Source organism: Xenia sp. Carnegie-2017, unplaced genomic scaffold (assembly GCF_021976095.1).
Source record: "Xenia sp. Carnegie-2017 unplaced genomic scaffold, XeniaSp_v1 HiC_scaffold_1, whole genome shotgun sequence".
Lineage (NCBI taxonomy): Eukaryota > Metazoa > Cnidaria > Anthozoa > Malacalcyonacea > Xeniidae > Xenia > Xenia sp. Carnegie-2017.
The window spans coordinates 2,604,156-2,624,577 of record NW_025813402.1 but is presented as its reverse complement, the minus strand read 5'-3'; the positions used below and the strand labels follow the sequence as shown (position 1 = coordinate 2,624,577).

The window sequence follows — 20,422 nt, the reverse complement described above, 5'->3', positions numbered from 1 at the left end:
AAATAGAAATACCCTCCTAATGCCTAACTTTACAGCCTGTGTGCAGGTCGTACGCGTCGTTGTCATGGTAACAAAACATGGCTGATTATGATGGAGAAGATGAGAGATTTTGCTTCAGATGAATAAATATTTTGAAAGATGACTGATATTCTGTGCAAGTGGTTGAATGACGATGTTAAACTCAGTTCTGTCGTTGGTAGTAGTTACTTGCGTTATATTATTCTTAGTAAAATCTAAGTATTGTTCTGCAAAATTTTTTGAAGTGGTGCTTTTATAAAAATGTTTTTGTCAATGACTCAATGTCAGGCAATTTATCCATCCATTAAATATTTCTAGCACCACTTTGTGCAGTGTGCAAACTAGAAGATATCCATGAAATTAACGCATATGGTTTTTGTACTGCCAGCTTGTAGTTAACGCTCAACACTTGCAGAACAGAAATCTATTTTGCAAATTGCAATTTCTTTTCTTTTTACCTATAAAAAAATATTTTAAATTTTCTAATGTAAACATGCATTTGCTTTAAGACAAAGAGAATGTGTCCAGATTGTTTAGCAGTGGCTTTTTGTTTGGTGAAATTCTCTTTAAATATGGCATACAAGATGATTTTTCCTTTTTTTCCAAAGGACGGTAAGCAATTAAAAAATCATACATAGTTTGGTAGTAGATCCAGAATTTTGAAAAATGAAATATAATTACTAATTTCTAATTAAAAACACATTACAATTGTAATTGCGATTTTCCAAAGATTGCCAAAAATTTCTGTTTTGCAGAACTGCTGAATCAAAACTTAATAATTTTACGAGAATCGAGTCTGTAATGAAGCTTTTGGAAATTCCTTATAATATCAATGTTGTGAGTATAATACATGTATCCTTATAGAACTCTATGTACCCATATATGTACCTCTTATCAATTTTTTTTGTTTTTTTAGGCAAAATCTATAATGAATGAGAATCATGGTGCTGCTTCAAGACTTCTCTATCAACTATTCATTGCTTTAGGAAGAAAAGCTAAGAAAAAATTAACAGGAGTTGCCATGGAAACTATGCGACCTAGCGCACCAGTTAAACTAGAAAGTATAGAAAGTGCTATTTATAAAGAGGTGAATGATATGCATATATTCATATTTGCTAAACTATTAATAAAATGTTTTTTGCAATGTTTGAACAAATTATTTTCATTTCTATAGCAATTAAAGCAACTTGTTCCCAGGCAAGTTGATGTGAATATTGAAACAATGATGGAGAGATACCAAAACAAGCGAAAACATCAGGAAGAACTTGCTTTGAAAGCCAAGTATGATCTAAAATACTCTATTTCTAAATTAGAAAGCATCGTGCAGGTGTAGTTTTTTGAATGAGGGTTTACTCTGAGTTATTTCAAAATCTCTAACACATTTTTTTTTAAACAACAAGAATACGTACTATACATATATGACTATAGTGCTAAGGCATGTCAAAATGTTAGTAAACACTTAAAACAATATATAGTTCTTCTCAAGTCTTGACGAACTTGTACAATCATCATATACCAATTGTGAATTATAATAATATTTTCAAGTTAAAACCATTCACTTTATGAATTTGTACAATATATATTCTAGAATAACCGTAGATGAATTTAAAAATGTTCATATTCATGATCTCCACAACCAAAAATGTTTGGTTTTTATGAATATTTCAGTAGAAATGCTTACATTCAACATTATGTATTTATGTGATTGTTTCTAGAAAAAAAGAAGAGTTTTTGTCAAAGAAATATAAAGAAGATGTGCGTCAACAAGGATTAGAGAAGGTTAGTTGTGTTAATTTATTGGCAATATTTTTTATGAAGATTTCATGATGGCAGATTTGTACTTCTACTTTATCTACATATGAGTATGTATTAATACAGCATGTACTAGCCAATGGTGTTTGCTGCTAGATCAAATAAATTTTTGTTTCTTCATTTTAGTCACGACTTATTCGTGACAAGCAAAATGAGGTGATGCAAAGGATCAAGTAAGATTTTGTTCAATTCATTTTTGTTTTAAAGTGTTTTGAAAACAATCAATTTGACAACTACATGAATTGTCCACCAATGATGTGAAATATCCACAAATAATGTGAATTATCAACAAATGATATGAATTATCCTGCTAATTATGTAAACACTCATAATTTTTAATACACATATGTTGTCATTACATATTGAACTATTTTGTAAATTTTTGATGTTTGGGCAGACTAATCTTTCAGTGAAAACATCGAATGATTTGATTAAAAAGTATTCAACTTTAGGGATGCTCAAGTAAACATTCAAAAGCCTCCACCTTCGAAGGTTGATTATTCAAATTTTCTCATAATATTTTTTGTTTTTTCTATGGCAATTGTTAATTATTTATGTTTTGTAGAGATTGTTGAAAACAAAGAAAGAAGTTGACAGAGAAATGGAGATACAAGTATAAAATGTTTCAAGAATATTTTCTGATGAAATAGTATGAGTTTACATGAAACCTAATGCTTTTTGACATCCATTTACATGCATAGAATGTTACACATGTAGAATGTTACACATGTAAAATGTTACACATGTAGAATGTTACACATGTAAAATGTTACACATGTAGAATGTTACACATGTAAAATGTTACACATGTAGAATGTTACACATGTAGAATGTTACACATGTAAAATGTTACACATGTAAAATGTTACACATGTAGAATGTTACACATGTAGAATGTTACACATGTAGAATGTTACACATGTAGAATTTACACATGTAGAATGTTACAGATGTAGAATGTTACACATGTAGAATGTTACACATGTAGAATGTTACACATGTAGAATGTTACACATGTAGAATGTTACACATGTGGAATGTTACACATGTAGAATGTTACACATGTATAATGTTACACATGTAGAATGTTACACATGTAGAATGTTACACATGTAGAATTTACACATGTAGAATGTTACACATGTAGAATTTACACATGTTGAATTTACACATGTAGAATGTTACACATGTAGAAATAACACATTTAGAATGTTACACATGTAGAATGGTGCACATGTAGAATTACACATGTAGAATGTTACACATGTAGAATGTTACACATGTAGAATGTTACACATGTAGAATGTTACACATGCAGAATGTTACACATGCAGAATTTACACATGTAGAATGTTACACATGTAGAATGTTACACATGTAGAAATAACACATTTAGAATGTTACACATGTAGAATGGTGCACATGTAGAATTACACATGTAGAATGTTACACATGTAGAATGTTACACATGTAGAATGTTACACAAGTAGAATGTTACACATGTAGAATGTTACACATGTAGAATGTTACACATGTAGAATTTACACATGTAGAATGTTACACATGTAGAATGTTACACATGTAGAAATAACACATTTAGAATGTTACACATGTAGAATGGTGCACATGTAGAATTACACATGTAGAATGTTACACATGTAGAATGTTACACATGTAGAATGTTACACATGTAGAATGTTACACATGTAGAATTTACACATGTAGAATGTTACACATGTAGAATGTTACACATGTAGAATGTTACACATGTAGAATTTACACATGTAGAATGTTACACATGTAGAAATAACACATTTAGAATGTTACACATGTAGAATGGTGCACATGTAGAATTACACATGTAGAATGTTACACATGTAGAATGTTACACATGTAGAATGTTACACATGTAGAATGTTACACATGTAGAATTTACACATGTAGAATTTACACATGTAGAATGTTTCCTTGTGTACTTAAACAACTATCGTCATGTGAAGTTTTTTTCCAACAATTCAGGAAGTTAAAGAAGACATTGCTTTATTTGAAGAGACGATGAAAAATCTTATTCCTCATCAGAGCTCAATGCAACTGGAAGAGTAAGATATATATTTTTTTATGATATCTGTTATTTCTTGAATATTTATCACATTTAATGGGAGATATTGAAAAAAATTTACATCATTTTTATACAGTTATTTTGAAGAGAATGAGCGTGTTGATTTCGACAGAAGATCTCGTCGAAAACCACTTCAACCTATTTTACTGGTAAGCATTAACATACAGACAGTGAAAATATCACATCTATCGACGCGATGTATTTACAAACTTTTCTTATTTTGAATACTTCTTTTTATTGACAAATGAATTGATGATGGCAAGAACGAATGACATAGTTGATTGTTATAAAGAAACTCTATTTTTGTGTACACTAGATCCAATAAAGAACTATTATTTTTGCATTAGCTTCTAAATTTTTTGATATAATCTCTCATGGATATTTATTAGAATTTTTATGTTTTTTTTAGAAAACATCAGGCGACGATTATGTTTCTCAGATAAAAAAGAAATTGAACGAAAATAGTGTCGCTAGAAAGGTGTTTTATGACCAATTATATTTTAATTGTAGCAATACAAAAACGTCACTGGCATTTTATTTACTTCATAAATAGCTGTTTTATATTTACAATTCTTTTTTCTACAATTGATGACAGAGATATTAAATTTTCCATGTGTTTCCTAACATTTTAATATTCTCTGTATAAACAATAATTTTGGTGCGCATTTGAAGATCTCAACATCGTATTTTATAGTATTAGTTTTTAATGTATTTGATTTCAGGAACGGGAAAAAAGAAGAAGAAGAGTTTTGATTGAACAACTAAAAGCCCACGAAGCTCAAGAGGTAAGATTTCTTTTGTTGTAGTTATTGCAAAGTAATGTATAAAATCTCGTACATGCAATCATTTGTGGTTTGAAAAAAATTGCTTGCTTAAAATCTTTATACAATTTTTTTAAATTATATTTTCTGCATGTTACTTTTGAGCGTTGATATCCTTTGAGGAAGTATAAAGTTTTAAAGACGTGTATGAATGTCAGCATATACAAAAACAAGAAGTGCATTTTCTTTCAATAATTTTTACGAGTTATTTTCATATTTCGCTGAGCTATAACTTAGGAGGAACGGCGAGAAGAAATGTTGGTAAAACGTCTGATGAGACAGTCTCAACAAGAAAAAAGAATTACTGTTCAACTTATGCAGGTAAAAATTTGTAAACATAAAATTTGGAATGGTTGTACAAGGGGAGAGAGAATGTAATTTAAATGCTTATTAACTTTAGCTACAGTCATTTAGTTGTGTTGAGATTAAATTCCCTCTGTATTGACAGATAAGACGTGAAAAACAAATTATTAAAGAAAACAGGTAGACATTGAGCGAATTTGTCGTCAGTTGAAAAATTTATACCATATAGTAGTTATCGCATGGAAATAGGATTCTTGTGCTGTTGTTTTTTGTTTTGGAAAAAGCAATTTTTGCTTTCTTTAGGATATTTCGTGAAAAGCAATACGCAGAAAGACGCTTAAAAGATTTCGAAGATGCTTTAAATAGGGAAGCGGTACTTAAATTTACTTGCATTGACCTTTGTTTGAAAGAAATCTATGTCTTTGATAGCCATTTCATATCAGTATGATTTTACCATTTTATTTCAAGCAAAAAATTTTTGTTTTACTGTATAGGAGATGTGTCTTCTATCGCAAATTGAATATAAACATAAAATAGAGCGAGATAAACAACAACGGAAAGAACTGTTGGAAGAACGAAGAAAGGCAAAATATGAAAAACATTTTGACATTTGTAAAAAGGTAGAATACTTTTTGTTTTTTCATCTAGTGTTTGCACTGAAGCTTGATTTAGAACGGCTACGAACATTTTCTTCAAAGTCTTGAAAACTTTTGAATGATTAACTCTTTCTCCACGTGACCATGCAACTTCTATACTTATTTTCGCTTTTTCCACTATTTTTAACTTTCTCTTTCCTTATGTTATCAAACTCTAGATATTTTGCACTTTCTCCAGTCTTTATCCTCACTAATCTTTACTATCACTAACTATATCTGTTCCTCTCACTCTCTGTGACACTTATTGTCCTACCTTAACCTCTGTAATCCTTCATCCTCACTAATCTTTACTATCACTAACTATATCTGTTCCTCTTACTCTCTGTGACACTTATCGTCCTACCTTAACCTCTGTAATCCTTTTTTACTCTTCTGCTAAAACATCAGTTGCAATTGAAAATCATAATTTTTCTCATTCAGATTTTGTCAGATGTTGTAGACCTGAGTTGTAAAATTGGTGAATATCGTGAACTAACGGACAGGTGAAAAATGTTTCCCGCAGTCATTTTGTTCAGCAGTAGTCATCATAATGATGTTTCTTCTGAGTGTTAATACTTTGCTCCGTTACTTTAGAAATGTTCCTGAGAAATTAATTCGTGAATGGAAAGGTTATTTTGACGCTGCTTTGCCTCTCTATCAATCTTCGGTGAGTGTACATATTCTTTAGTTTTCACTTACGAACATGAAAGATTTTATGGTATAAGTCAAATTTTAAAGGATTTGTGTGAAGATGAGATGGAGAAATCAAAACTTGCGATTATTGAAGAAGAGAAAAACATGTTGACGGATGAGTCAGACTTTGTTGAATATAGAGTGAGTTTATGAATATACATTTTCTAGAGTATTTAAACTTTGGATTTAGTATTAAAATTATGAATTTAGTATTGAAATTAATGATTTATGTACCATTTAGAATATTCATGATTTTTATTGTTTTCAGATGGCTGTTGGTGAATGGCAACAAAGTGATGATACTTCAGATCATATTCCACCCAAAGATAATCCAATCCTTGGTCATATTATTCAGAAATTATTTAAAATCATTTATCCACCAGAGGTGTGTCATTGTTTCATGTTCTCGTATCTACCACTCGTATCTAAAGAAAAACTCTCCATTGAAGGTCATTTTTTTAGATTTTACCGTCCATTTTTTATGTTCATTTTAGTGTCCTTCGCCAACTCCCGACTTTCCACCATTTCCGATCAAAGCTTGTTTTCTGGGAAAATTTTTTACTGGCAAAACGTCTGCTGCAAATCATTTTGTTTCAGGCAAGTGTCAACGAAATTATGTCGTTGAGGAGTTAAAATATTATATTGAAAGTTTTTTGTAGGAAGTTATAATCAGATTTTTTTCTTATTGTTCAACTTTGTCTTTACGTTTTATTACGCAACTACAATTTGCCACCGCCAAAATTGAAGTATTTTATGGTATAAGAAATTTGTCCATAAATTTTTCATGTTTGTTACAAATAAGAGATGTGGCTATAAAATTTTCTATTTTGTATATGTGGGTAAAAATTATGTTTAGGTCATAGAGTTGTGAGTTTGTGTATTGATGAACTTGTTAAAGATGTAATTGAAATTTACCATGCTGAAGAAAACAAAAAAGAAATAATCAATAATATTCAGGTATGGAGTTCTCTACGAAGTTTTATCGTTGAGTTTACGATTTGAAATTGTTTAGTAATACTGTTTTACAACTCTGACTGTCTTTGTCAACAATTTTGACAGCAGTTTTTGACGACAGGTTTACTGACAACAAAGTTTTACCTACGTATCCATATGTGGTGTTTTAGCTGAATAATTTAAATTTTTAGCCTGAGAATGAAGCATTAGTTGAGGAAAAACCTGTTGATCAAGATGATAAGACGTTTGAACACTCGATGGAGGAAACGAAAGGTAGCTAAGCTTCCATTCCTTCAAGTTAGCTAAGCTTCCATTCCTTTAGCGTTCATAAGCTTCCAAGCCTTCAAGTTAGCTAAGCTTCCATTCCTTTAGCGTTCATAAGCTTCCAAGCCTTCAAGTTAGCTAAGCTTTCACTCCTTTAGCGTTCACGAGCTTCCAAGCCTTCAAGTTAGCTAAGGTTCCATTCCTTTAGCGTTCATAAGCTTCCAAGCCTTCAAGTTATCTAAGCTTCCATTCCTTTAGCGTTCATAAGCTTCCAAGCCTTCAAGTTAGCTAAGCTTCCATTCCTTTAGCGTTCATAAGCTCCAAGCCTTCAAGTTAGCTAAGCTTTCACTCCTTTAGCGTTCACGAGCTTCCAAGCCTTCAAGTTAGCTAAGGTTCCATTCCTTTAGCGTTCATAAGCTTCCAAGCCTTCAAGTTAGCTAAGCTTTCACTCCTTTAGCGTTCATGAGCTTCCAAGCCTTCAAGTTAGCTAAGCTTCCATTCCTTTAGCGTTCATAGGCTTCCAAGCCTTCAAGTTAGCTAAGCTTTCGCTCCTTTAGCGTTCATAAGCTTCCAAGCCTTCAAGTTAGCTAAGCTTTCACTCCTTTAGCGTTCATAAGCTTCCAAGCCTTCAAGTTAGCTAAGGTTCCATTCCTTTAGTGTTCATAACCTTCCAAGCCTTCAAGTTAGCTAAGCTTCCATTCCTTTAGCGTTCATAAGCTTCCAAGCCTTCAAGTTAGCTAAGCTTTCACTCCTTTAGCGTTCATAAGCTTCCAAGCCTTCAAGTTAGCTAAGCTTCCATTCCTTTAGCGTTCATAAGCTTCCAAGCCTTCGAGTTAGCTAAGCTTTCGCTCCTTCAACGTAAGATTCCAATCTTTCAATGATGTTCTACTGTTTTGTTGTGTTTCGTAAGAAAATCAAAAAATTTCAGTCATGTTTTACAAGTTTGCCTAGATGTTGATTTTCCAGATTAGTGAAGTCCTGAGAAGGACTGAAGTCATCTTTAGAGTCACTTAAGAATGTCGACAATTCAGTCAAACATCAACAGTTGCTTCTTAAGACTTCACCAATTTGGACATTGTAGTGGACGTTCTACATGTACAAACATGTAGCGATACTCCAGGGTTCAAACAATTCTTTTCAGTCATGTTTGTATCGATTATCTTTGTCGATTGAACTGTCATATACTTAGAAAATCATGAGGCAAGCAGCCCCAGCAGAATGACAGAAGTCAATGAACAGTTCGTGCAAAATAAAACCCCTGAAGACGAGTTGAAAGAGGAGAATTCTGTGGCTACAAAGGTTCACTGAAAATTTCTTACAATGTAATGAAGTTTTTTAGAGTTTACATTTTAATTGTTTTTGAATGTTGGAATGATTTCTTCCAGGCTTCATTGCGGACAATTTTAGGCAAAAAGGCGTATGAATGCTTAAAAAAAGGAAAAGAAATTTCTGACCAAATATTAGTTGATATTATGATTGATGCGATAAGGTATTTTTTGTATAAACATGGCTTATACAATTCATATGTTTTATGCTAATTTACGAGTTGTATGATAAACGTTTTTGTTAATTTCATAGAGAGATTCCATCTGGCACAGGTTGGATATTAGATGGCTTTCCTTCAACGATAAACCAAGCAAAGGTAAGTTTTCAACGTAGAAATCTTTTTGTTTGGTTCATAACAATTTTTGTGTTTTTAGTTGTTGGAGAAATCACTTACTGGCTATGATGCAACTAAAGATACTAAAACAAAAGATGGCAAAATGAAAGGAAAGAAATCTCGTATCGCTCCTGATCCTCATCCTGATATAGAGGTCAGTAATTCTTCCAACATAAAGTCATTTTCTTTGTTCGGACATTGTTAGTATATATTATAGTTCTTGCGTGCATCAGTTACCCGTAGTTATAGTACGTCAAATAATTTACATCATACTGTGTTATCTTGCAATTCTTAATATATATAAGAAAAGCAAGTTGGTTTATTCTATATTGTTAATGTAGCCTCCTCCTCTGAAAGCGGTATTGATACTGTGATATTATTTGATGTATCTGATGAAGTGATTTTACGTCGCAGCGAGGGAAGAACATGTGAGATTATAAACCATATCTTTTTTTTAATGCTTTAATTTAATTTGTGCATGAAAGCAAAAACTGTCATAGTTGTTTATTTTATAATCATGTAGACATTCCAAGCAATGGTGAAGTATATCATCAAGAGTTTAAGCCTCCTCTCGAAGGTTCTTATACTGGTATTGGAAAACAAGAAAAAATTCATCCATTTCCTGATCCTTCAAATGACAAAGAGCAAATACAACAAAGGTACAACCAATACAACAAAGGTACAACCAATACAACAAAGGTACAACCAATACAACAAAGGTACAACCAATACAACAAAGGTACAACCAATACAACAAAGGAACAACCAATACAACAAAGGTACAACCAATACAACAAAGGTACAACCAATACAACAAAGGTACAACCAATACAACAAAGGTACAACCAATACAACAAAGGTACAACCAATACAACAAAGGTACAACCAATACAACAAAGGTACAAACAATACAACAAAGGTACAACCAATACAACAAAGGTACAACCAATACAACAAAGGTACAACCAATACAACAAAGGTACAACCAATACAACAAAGGTACAACCAATACAACAAAGGTACAACCAATACAACAAAGGTACAACCCACAAAGATATTTATCGATCTTAATAATTTTATTTTATAACTTGAATTGGTGAAATACATGAAGGGAATAATTTTTTTTCCTGAAAATTGCTTTAAATTTACGAAATTTAAAGCAGTTAAAAAACTTCCCATACCCCGAGACAGTAGAGCGTCGCGCGTTTACGTTTCGGTGGGAGATGCTAATAAAAATTTTGAATAGTTTGTGTCTGAGCGAGCTAGATGCTCTCAGAAACATTTTATAAGTTTTCAGTCATTTATTATATTGGTGTTGTTTTTCTTCATCCTTGTGTTAAAAAATGCATTTTTAAACTCGTTGCTTGAAAGACCGCTACCGGCCAGGCGTGAATGCAAAGTAGCCACAGTGATAACCATAGAACACAACCATAGACATTACAACATGGACAGAAAGAAAATGACTTAGCTACATGTAAACCAGTGACAACAAGCGGTTATTTAGACTGTGCCATGTGATAGGTTTTATGAAAAATGTTTTTATTGGCCATAAAGTCAATGGATGTTTACCTCATGGTACATGAATCACCTCATGATACATGAATCACCTCACGATACATGAATCACCTCATGATACATGAATCACCTCACGATACATGAATCACCTCACGATACATGAATCACCTCACGATACATGAATCACCTCATGATACATGAATCACCTCATGATACATGAATCACCTCATGATACATGAATCACCTCATGATACATGAATCACCTCATGATACATGAATCACCTCATGATACATGAATCACCTCATGATACATGAATCACCCCATGATACATGGATCACCTCATGATACATGAATTAAAATTAAATGGAAGTTAATGGAGAAATAAATGTATGAAACATTTTATGATTGAATCAAATTACTAGTCAAAAGGCAGTACTTTTTTTGAAACTTTGCTTCTCCCTGGATTTCTAGTTCTTGATTTGAATCTTGTAGGATAACTGGTTTTGATGAATCTTGGTCGAAACTCGAGAAGTGGTTCAATAAATTTGGAATCCTGACTAAACTTGATGTTCATCGGTCAATTGGTTAGTTTTCCTGATTTGAACAACTAATCACAAATCAAACGTTGATATTATTTTTTTAGAGGAGGTTAATGATAATGTAGCATCAATTCTTATGACGATCATGGAAAAAATCCAAGAAAGTGAAAAAAAAGACGACGTTGTAATGAATTTTTTCAAATATTATGATACGTAACACTAACATATTTTGATGTATAAGTTGCTCGAATTTACGTGTTAGGAATTGATATAATCTTTATTTCAGGAAAACATTCTTACAAATGCTTTGATTGAAGGTAAAATTCAAGAGAATTTTTTTTATCCAGATATTTTGTATCATTTTTATGGGAAATTTGTTGCTTTTCTATGTTTAGTAACGGAGCAATCGACAATCGATGATTCGATGAATGAAAAAAAAGATAAAGATAATGCTTTAAATACTCTTGTTACAAATGAGGAAATAAAAGACAAGAAAATAGGTCAAGCATTAATTTATTTTGAAATATTTGTTGATCTAAGAAACTACTGAACACAAAATACTTCTTGTTTTTTTACTTATTTCTACCTCCGTATTTTAGTGTCACCACAACCATCTCAAATGATTTCTACCTCCGTATTTTAGTGTCACCACAACCATCTCAAATGATTTCTACCTCCGTATTTTAGTGTCACCACAACCATCTCAAATGATTTCTACCTCCGTATTTTAGTATCACCACAACCATCTCAAATGATTTCTAAAGATGATTCGCCACCTCGGAAATCAGTTTCACCAAAATCATCCAAAAAAAGCATACGTCCTGCTTCAAAGAAAATTTCTCCGTCAGTGTCAAGGAAAGGATCAAAAATTAAATCTTCAACAGCTATACGGGCAGGTCTTGCTAAATCACCCGGTAAAATGTTATCTCTTTGTCAGACTTAAACTTTGTAATGTGACGGTTGTCATAAACGAAGACGAGTTTCTTGAATATATAACTGTACTCTTAGCATAAGTGTATAACTTTGGTTTGAACGGAGAATTTGAATGGAGAAAATAATTTTGTAGGAGTTTAGTTTTTAACTAGCTTAAGGATCGTAGCTATATTTTCTATAATAAAATCTTCATTTGTTTTATAGTGAAAAAACAGGAGTTGGTGGAAGATGAACCTGTTGAACCGGTTATTCAGAGTGATGGCCCAGAACCTGGATCCAAAGAATGGGAATATGTTGATGAAGCAATAGAAAATGTAAATTTAACGCACAAAAGAAATTTAGTAAACAACTATTAATGAAATCATTTACTGTGGAAGTAAAACACTGTGGTTGATAAAATATGGTTTTACTATCGTAGTATGAAAAACAATATTTCTCATGGAAAATTTTTATGTAATGGTAGTATAATTTTTTTATTTTTGTAGTCGTTCGTGGATATTCTTGTAAATCGTTGGGAAAATATTGAAGAAACCTACATTGATACATGTAAAAAGGTTTTTCGAGAAATTCGTCAAGAACGAGAGTTGATTTACAGATACTTTTATGGTACAAGGTAGTGATGTGGTTATAAATAATTGTTTACTTTTAATAATGTTCATTGCATGGATGGAAATTGACGAAAATTATTACCCATCCAAACTTTTGTCATTATTTGTGAAATAGGAAAGATTTCTTGTCATTTCTACGAAGACCAGATGAAAAAGAAGAATATGTTCTTCAATGGCAAAACTACTATAATGACATTACGCAGGATATGCGATCTGATGACGATGTTAAAGCTGAATTACATCAACAAATTGACGTAAGATTATCTTATGCAAAATTACATGTACACACTTATTGGAATAACATGGGGTTTTCTTCAGTATTTTTAAATGGAAACTGGTAATAAGAAAATTTGAAAATTTTACTACAAACATTTTACTCTGCTACACATGCAAAGTTTTTTTTCCCTTTTCGGCTATAGATTTACCCTTCATTTTCAGCCGCTTTTGGTTACGATTTTATGCCCCGAATGATATCATTGTTAGATTTTAATGTCTTTTCTTTCCTAGGATCTTTGTGATCGTTTGCACGAGATTTGTGATAGTCGAAAGGAAATGGCGGAAAAAGAAAGAAATATAGTAATGGAAGACGGATGGCTTCAAGATCGTTTGGGATTATTGACAAATCACTATTTGACTTTAATGCAAATTGAAGTGGATCGTCATCAAGATACTTATCGAGTTTTGAAAGATTATTACAATTCAGTCGATGGTAGCAATTTTTCACAGTCTTTGTCTTTCTAAACCAACAAACCTCTTGTTCATATATTTCTCAACATTAAAGGTAAACCTCCAGTTGAAGCTTGCTCGGAAATTTGTCGTATTCCGCTGGTAGATCTACCTGCCATTGTTCCTACTTTACAGTCATCTGTGAGTGATAAAAGTTGTGATAGTGAAGTGAAATATACTACTGGTAAAAGAGATGGTGAAAATGTTAAAAGTCCTGATGGTGCAACGGCTGAAGGTGAAAATCATCGCAACAGGTCGATATCTTCAACACATTATGTATTAGATCATTGATGATACTTAATAAATATATCCATCATTTAAATTCCCAGAATTCCTCTGGTTCCTCGTCGTCCCAAATCTGGCGATGGAGCATTAATGAAAGAGAAAAACAACAAACGGTCTTCAAAGGAAAAACGGGATAATCAATGTGAAACACCTGTTTTACCATGCGATCCTGATGAAAGAGTACGTGTCAAAATATTCCAAAAAATTATATTTTAATTCTAAGAATTTTATTCTTCAGATTTGAGGAATATCTACATACGTGAAGAAGCGTTATGGCGTGATGTTTTACCAATTTTTTTTATAAATATTTTTCTTTTCTAGCTAATTTTTGATGGTTTTTACAATGCTCTTGCTGTCATTGATAATCTGGTATATTATGATTTTTTTGTCTGTTATTTATTGTCAAATTCTTCATCGTTAATCATGCTTTATACTTTGAAATAATGATTAGTTATCCTTATTTTTACCTGAATTTCCTCAACATCAATCTTTATCCCATGTTGTCCTTATTTTTACCTGAATTCCTCAACATCAATCTCTATCCCATGTTATCCTTATTTTTACCTGAATTCCTCAACATCAATCTTTATTCCATGTTATCCTAAATTTATCTGAATGTCCACAACGTTAAAATTCATCCCATGTTAACCTTAATTTTAACATCAGTCTGCTCTGCTAATTATTTTACTCTTCATCAGGCAAATCTTGATCAAGGTGAGCAAGAAGAAGAAGCGAATAAAATGGCAGAAGTTCTTCGAGAGAAAGAAAAAGACATTGGAAAGAAAGGAGGAGGGACAGGAAAAGATAAAAAAACTGATAAAAAAGCAGGAAAAAGTGCGAACAAGGGAAAAGTACAAGAAACTGTCACACCTGGTGTGTATGATTTACACTTTTTATTTAAACATGGCATTTGTTTACCGTCAATAGATTTTATTCATAAAACAAATTAAATTGAAATAAGCGATCTCCAAACTGTCTATCGTACTTATATCTTTTTGTCGAAATTCACTTGCAACGGAGTGTCAACTCTTCGATACAAAAACTTGGGTAAGATACATGACTAGGAAAAACACATGGGAGGGAACTAGGGTAAGACGCATGCTGGGAAGGCTGGGTAGGGTAAGACGCATGCTGGGGGCTAGGGTAAGACGCATGCTGGGTAAGACGCATGCTGGGGAACTGGGAAGGGGTGGGGGAACTAGGGTAAGACGCAGGGGGGAAAGCACATGCTGGGGGAACTAGGGTAAGACACATAGGGAAAGGGGGAAAAGGTTCATACTAGTTACCTAGCCACAGCTCCCCCAAATATACTGACGTAGTTTTCTATTCATCAACAGCTCCTTTAAACGTCGAAGCTGAAAGTGAAGAAGAGAAAACGAAAAAAAAATTGAAGGAAAAAATTCGCCGTGAATTTCTAGCAGCCATTCATTTCGAAGGTGTAGTTTTTTAATTTAAATTGAAAATATACTGCTATCATTAATATGACGTGAGCATGACCTTAAAATAAGTTAATACTACCTGTTGTTGTTTACTTTGAACATTATGAAATATCCACAACATTAATATTATCTAGGTGTTTGTTTCACTATTAAAAATTAACGATAAATTTTGTATATAACGTTTTTCTATTTTTTGGACGTATCAAATCACTAAAAACACTCCTCGTTGTTAGTTACAAAAAAACAATCAAAAAAACCAATAAAAGTTGATGTAACTCGATTTAAGGGAAACTATACAGAAATTATTAAACAAAGAGTGTTGGATAAGCAGGTTTAATTTTTTATCCATCGTAAACAATTCTACGATGTTTCACTTTTTCACTTTCTTCATCTGTTCTACTGAAGCTTCATCGTTGGAAAGCACTGCATTTAAAAAATATAAATATTTTTCATAATTTCAGATATTTGCTTGCGCAGTCGTGTTGAAATGGTGAGGAATCGATCCGTTGCTGTGTTACAAGATTTAAAGGTTTAATATTGTTTTATACATTTATATTTTGTATATGAAATCAATATCAGACAACCTTAAAGGATGCCTTATTTTGAAAACGACATTAAATTAATCACAATACATCGACATTAACAAGTCATAATATTGCCTTGAAGAGCATATTTTCCCTGCGTAGTAACAGCTATAGCACAAATTAGTACTATTTTACACCTTCATCTTGTACAGGATGAGATCATCACACTATAAACTGGTAAAAATATACGTTGAATCACTCAAACAATTTGCAGACGTTTACACCTGATGAATTTTCTTCTCAAATGCATGGTGTCTTCACTTTCATTTGTGTTTTAGCAGGTTTCATCAAATCTGCCTAGAATATTTTATTCGTCTTGGTATATTCGTTTATCAAGGAAATATTAGATTTGTCACCATGAAAAAGTCTCTGTTCTGTAACAAAATTATAATTTAAGGAATTGTCAAACGTTTTTTATAAACCTTTAGACAAAAGCTGATTCAACTTACCAGGATATGGACGACTGGTTGGGAGAGAGATTTCTTCAGGAAATGGAAAGGTGAAGCAAGCACTGCAACTCAGGCATATTTGCCTTTCACACATCATAAAATTTTTCTTGGCCTGAATCATAATCATGCTTTTATTTGTATAGTATTCAAGCGATGGCAGATCTTGCACGAAATGCTATTGAGAAAGAAGAAAGACTTCAACATCGACTTACCCTGGAAGATAAAGATTTCATCGTTGATTTGGTAAACGTTTGGCTATGTACAACCATTATCATAAAATGATTTCTCTTGCTGAAATATTTTACAAACCTTCAGTCATTTTTGTTTAATAAATATTTTTTTTGTTTCAGGATGTGCATGTATATGAGACTGCCAGCCCACCTCCTCCGCTCAGTCCTAAGGAAATGACTGAAAATCTCTATTTTACTGTTGTTCAACTTACAAATCTTTACAAACAGGTAACCATGTTATGTCTTCAACAGAATGTTACTAGAAATGATTCAAACAGAGAAAACTGTCACGATAGACTTAGCAGTATCAAGGCTCAAAATAGCGGCTAAAAATGTCTCCGGTAAAGATGATTAGTCATAGTAGGTTTTTCTCCGTGCTTTTTGACGTGTAGTTCATACAATGTGGCGCTTCAAGCTCTCTTTTGCGTTTTTTTTTTGTTTTGTTAGTTTGATTGCAGACTTTTGATTATGTATTCATTTGCACGATTTCGTGGATTTCATTTATTATTAAATATTTATTTCAGTTTGTCAAAGCTGCACCTTCAGGTCTTATATCATGTCAAGCATTTGTTGATATGTTTCTGGACCTTACGTCAACTAGTGTAAGTGTGGATTTTTTATTCTTCATAATACATGCAAGTTTTTCATTTTGTTAATGAAAGCCTTTCCTCTCCTCAACATTTTTGAGTCGTAGAAATTGATCACATTGTTGAGTTATTTTTTCTCGCACAAATCATTTTTTTATTGTAGTTTGGTATGGAAATGTTACCGGATTTGTGGAGTCGACAAACTAGTGTTCAACTTCAAACATTGGCTTCTCAAATCTCGCTTGACTCAGAGTTTGTTAATTGGAAAAGATTTTTGTTACTAGCATCCAGTCCCTTAGCAATGCCGTCACGTAAACAATTGCTTGACATGATTTCAAAGTTCAAGAAAATTGATCGCGAGAATATGCGATTTGTTAACGAAAACGAATTTTTACAGGTGTGATGATTTTCTTTAGTATTTATGAACGTAGAATTATGTAGAGAAAACACGCAATTCTTGAAATGTATCGGAACTCCTAGAAATATTACACTCCACCTCCCCATCTTACTTAGTGCCTAGTTAACGTTGACAGAATTATTCATCTAGATTTTAAAGGCTGCTTTCAATGAAGTTAAAAATTCTCTACTCGTGATGATTTTTTGGGTAATTTTTTATTAGGTGAAGTTGTGGTTTATGGAGGAAGATGATGAAGATAACAACAATTATCCTCGTTTGAAGCTTCTTAAACAGGTCAAAAATTTTGTACGAAAAAAATATTTGACTCCAACTTATATCATGTATTTACGATGTTATAATTTTCTATTTGTTTACTTAACATTGATTTGTGTTGGTTCTGTTTTTATTATTTTAGCTTTTTTTCAAAATATTTTGTGACTCAAGCAAAGTTCCGCCAGCGATGAACTATGAAGATTTTGTAAGTTTTAGCTGTAGTACCATGCACTTCGAGAAATTAATCATTCATTTCCATCTGTATCGCTACAGTAGCTATATATTTTCCGTCCTCAACTGCTTTTGAAAGTATTTATTCCCTCTGCAAATCTCCGTTTTTCAATCAAGGTTTAATGTATTTGAGTTGTGTTCAGATGTTGGTGCTCATGAGCGTAGTTTCGCACAATTGATTTAAAAAATGAAAGATAGATGAAAATCATTTTTCTTAAATAATAAAATAGAGACTTTGTCGTGGTGACAAATCTGAAAATAGTTCTAAATATCGCAAATACCATAGTGAATGGAAAAAGTAATATAATAAGTTGATAATTATAATCATTTTTCTGTGGAAAATATCTACAAAATACAACGAAATTACGACAGTTTGTGCAAAAGGTTTTGACCGAATGGTTTAGGATACCTAGCTACTTATAGTTAAAATGTTGCTATCTTGAGTCAGAGCCATGAGAAGAAGATGTTTGATTGCATGTACAACAACAATATATGTAGTTAAATCTATCATCTTAACGTTAATTGTTTGTTATTCACGGTTTCATGTATCTTTGCTTTTTTTTGTAAAGCTTTTACACTTTTCAATGGATGAGAATCCTGTTAAGGGTTTATTGAAGGCATTGATGGTCGTTTGTCGACAGCACTTGCCTTCATTGTCATTTTTTCGAAATGAGGAAAATCTTATGAAGGATGAAGAAAAAAAAACTCACCCTGTCGCCAAGGTTTTTATAGTTTCATTGTTTCTAATAATGTTAAAATAAATCTTGAGATGGAAAGATTATTTTCATCAAAGCTAAATACAACATCTGTTCCGTTTAATGAAGTTTGTTCACTTTTTGATTGAAATTATTCCCAAATTATTGTATGGTAAACATTCAAAAAGCTCATTTTCACTTAATGATATTACAAAGCCTTCATTTTCATTTTATGTCCTATATATTTGCACGTGTAACTGACGACTTATTACATTCAAATTAAAACAACGGTTGAGCTAAACTGGTGATTTATGAAATTCGGCTATTGTATTTTTCTCTAAGTGTAATTACCGAATATTTATAAGCTGTGTTTATTTAACATTAAATTTCGATTTTTTGTTTTTCTCTTTTTGATCTTTTGCATTGTTTAATTTAGGTAACCGCTAATGTACCTGGAGGTAATGCCAAGATAACCTTAGGAAACTTAGTTAAGGTAAATGAAAGATAAACGTTTCTTCTTATATTCTCATATTTTTGTTTCAATTTGCTCGTCAAAGTATCAGCAACGTACATACATGTAGAATTCATAACATTTCTACATAACTGAACATTTCTACTGAACTGACTTTCGAATTTTCACTTCTGCAGGTGTTGCGTCATGGAAGCAACGAATCGATCCACGAACAGCGTTTTAAAGGAGCATCTTCAGAACTCAAACCACTGTCGACGGTTAGTTTCACTATGATTTTACATGAATACAAGCCTTTAAAATATTACACACGTACATTGTTGAATTATAAATTTTGTTATAATTTTAGGAGACCTTAAGTGGTGTTTATGTTGAATTGGGTGCAAATGACACAGCTTCTTTACCATTTCATGTTTTATATCAACACCCAATCATACAAGACTTTATAAAAACATGTTGCAATTATAAATATCACGTGAGTTTAATGATTATGATGTTTATTGTTATGTTCTTTCAACGTCGTGAATTTTGTTTTTGTTTTGTTATAGAATCTTGAAAGCATTTTGAAGTCTGACAGATTAGAAAGATCGTCCTTGGGTGAACCTTGTTAATGCTCCATAATGTTTAAATAATGTTTTATGCACAACATGCGTTTATATATATATCGAAATTTATCTTCTTTTGATATCGTTTTTAACTTATTTAAATGAAAATATATAACTATAAAAATAGTATTTTCATGTGTAACAGCTCTGCTTTTTTATCTACTTATTTTACAAGTAACGTCTTGCAACCAATGCTTGCAGCAATGTTTTTCTCTCATGAAAATTTTTACATCCTGATTGAAGACGTTCAAGCAAACTTTCATTATGTCAATGATGTCATGGCTAAATCTAGGTCGTTTTAGTAGATGATAAACAGTATCCATCATTGGCTTAAGCTAGGTCGTTTTAGTGGATGATAAACAGTATCCATCATTAACTAAATCTAGGTCGTTTTTGTTCTGTTCAGGTGCCATGCATGATGCATGCTTGGGCTACCATGTCTCTCCAACGTTGACGGTTACGAGCACAGGCAAAGATTTCTGCAGTGTTGGCGATTCCGGTAACTTTCTTAACTCTGTCCAAATACGTTATGCGTTGACGGCCTCGTGCTCTTTTCCCTTCGATTTTTCCTTGCAGC

The 20,422-nt window shown here is 32.3% G+C and overlaps 1 protein-coding gene across 1 annotated transcript; it reads left to right on the top strand.

Annotated features, from left to right (window-relative positions):
- Positions 1-69: 69 nt before the first annotated feature.
- On the top strand, positions 70-19,974 carry LOC124434666 (sperm flagellar protein 2-like). Its single transcript, XM_046984552.1, is given in 58 exon segments — positions 70-196; positions 528-630; positions 774-855; positions 935-1,105; positions 1,193-1,299; positions 1,734-1,797; positions 1,957-2,003; positions 2,283-2,322; positions 2,396-2,443; positions 3,850-3,929; positions 4,026-4,098; positions 4,359-4,427; positions 4,672-4,734; positions 5,008-5,091; positions 5,219-5,253; positions 5,377-5,446; positions 5,568-5,693; positions 6,150-6,211; positions 6,303-6,375; positions 6,447-6,542; positions 6,670-6,786; positions 6,896-6,998; positions 7,258-7,358; positions 7,547-7,628; positions 8,809-8,918; positions 9,005-9,108; positions 9,198-9,261; positions 9,320-9,433; positions 9,621-9,633; positions 9,636-9,707; positions 9,803-9,938; positions 11,288-11,379; positions 11,439-11,518; positions 11,621-11,651; positions 11,730-11,834; positions 12,066-12,248; positions 12,472-12,581; positions 12,753-12,880; positions 12,991-13,129; positions 13,383-13,584; positions 13,657-13,855; positions 13,931-14,066; positions 14,208-14,255; positions 14,585-14,759; positions 15,224-15,322; positions 15,787-15,854; positions 16,338-16,408; positions 16,502-16,601; positions 16,709-16,816; positions 17,113-17,190; positions 17,339-17,572; positions 17,795-17,866; positions 17,988-18,050; positions 18,646-18,798; positions 19,208-19,264; positions 19,420-19,500; positions 19,590-19,715; positions 19,789-19,974. Coding segments are annotated over 58 exon segments (5,568 nt in total). The 5' UTR covers positions 70-138; the 3' UTR covers positions 19,852-19,974.
- Positions 19,975-20,422: the final 448 nt, after the last annotated feature.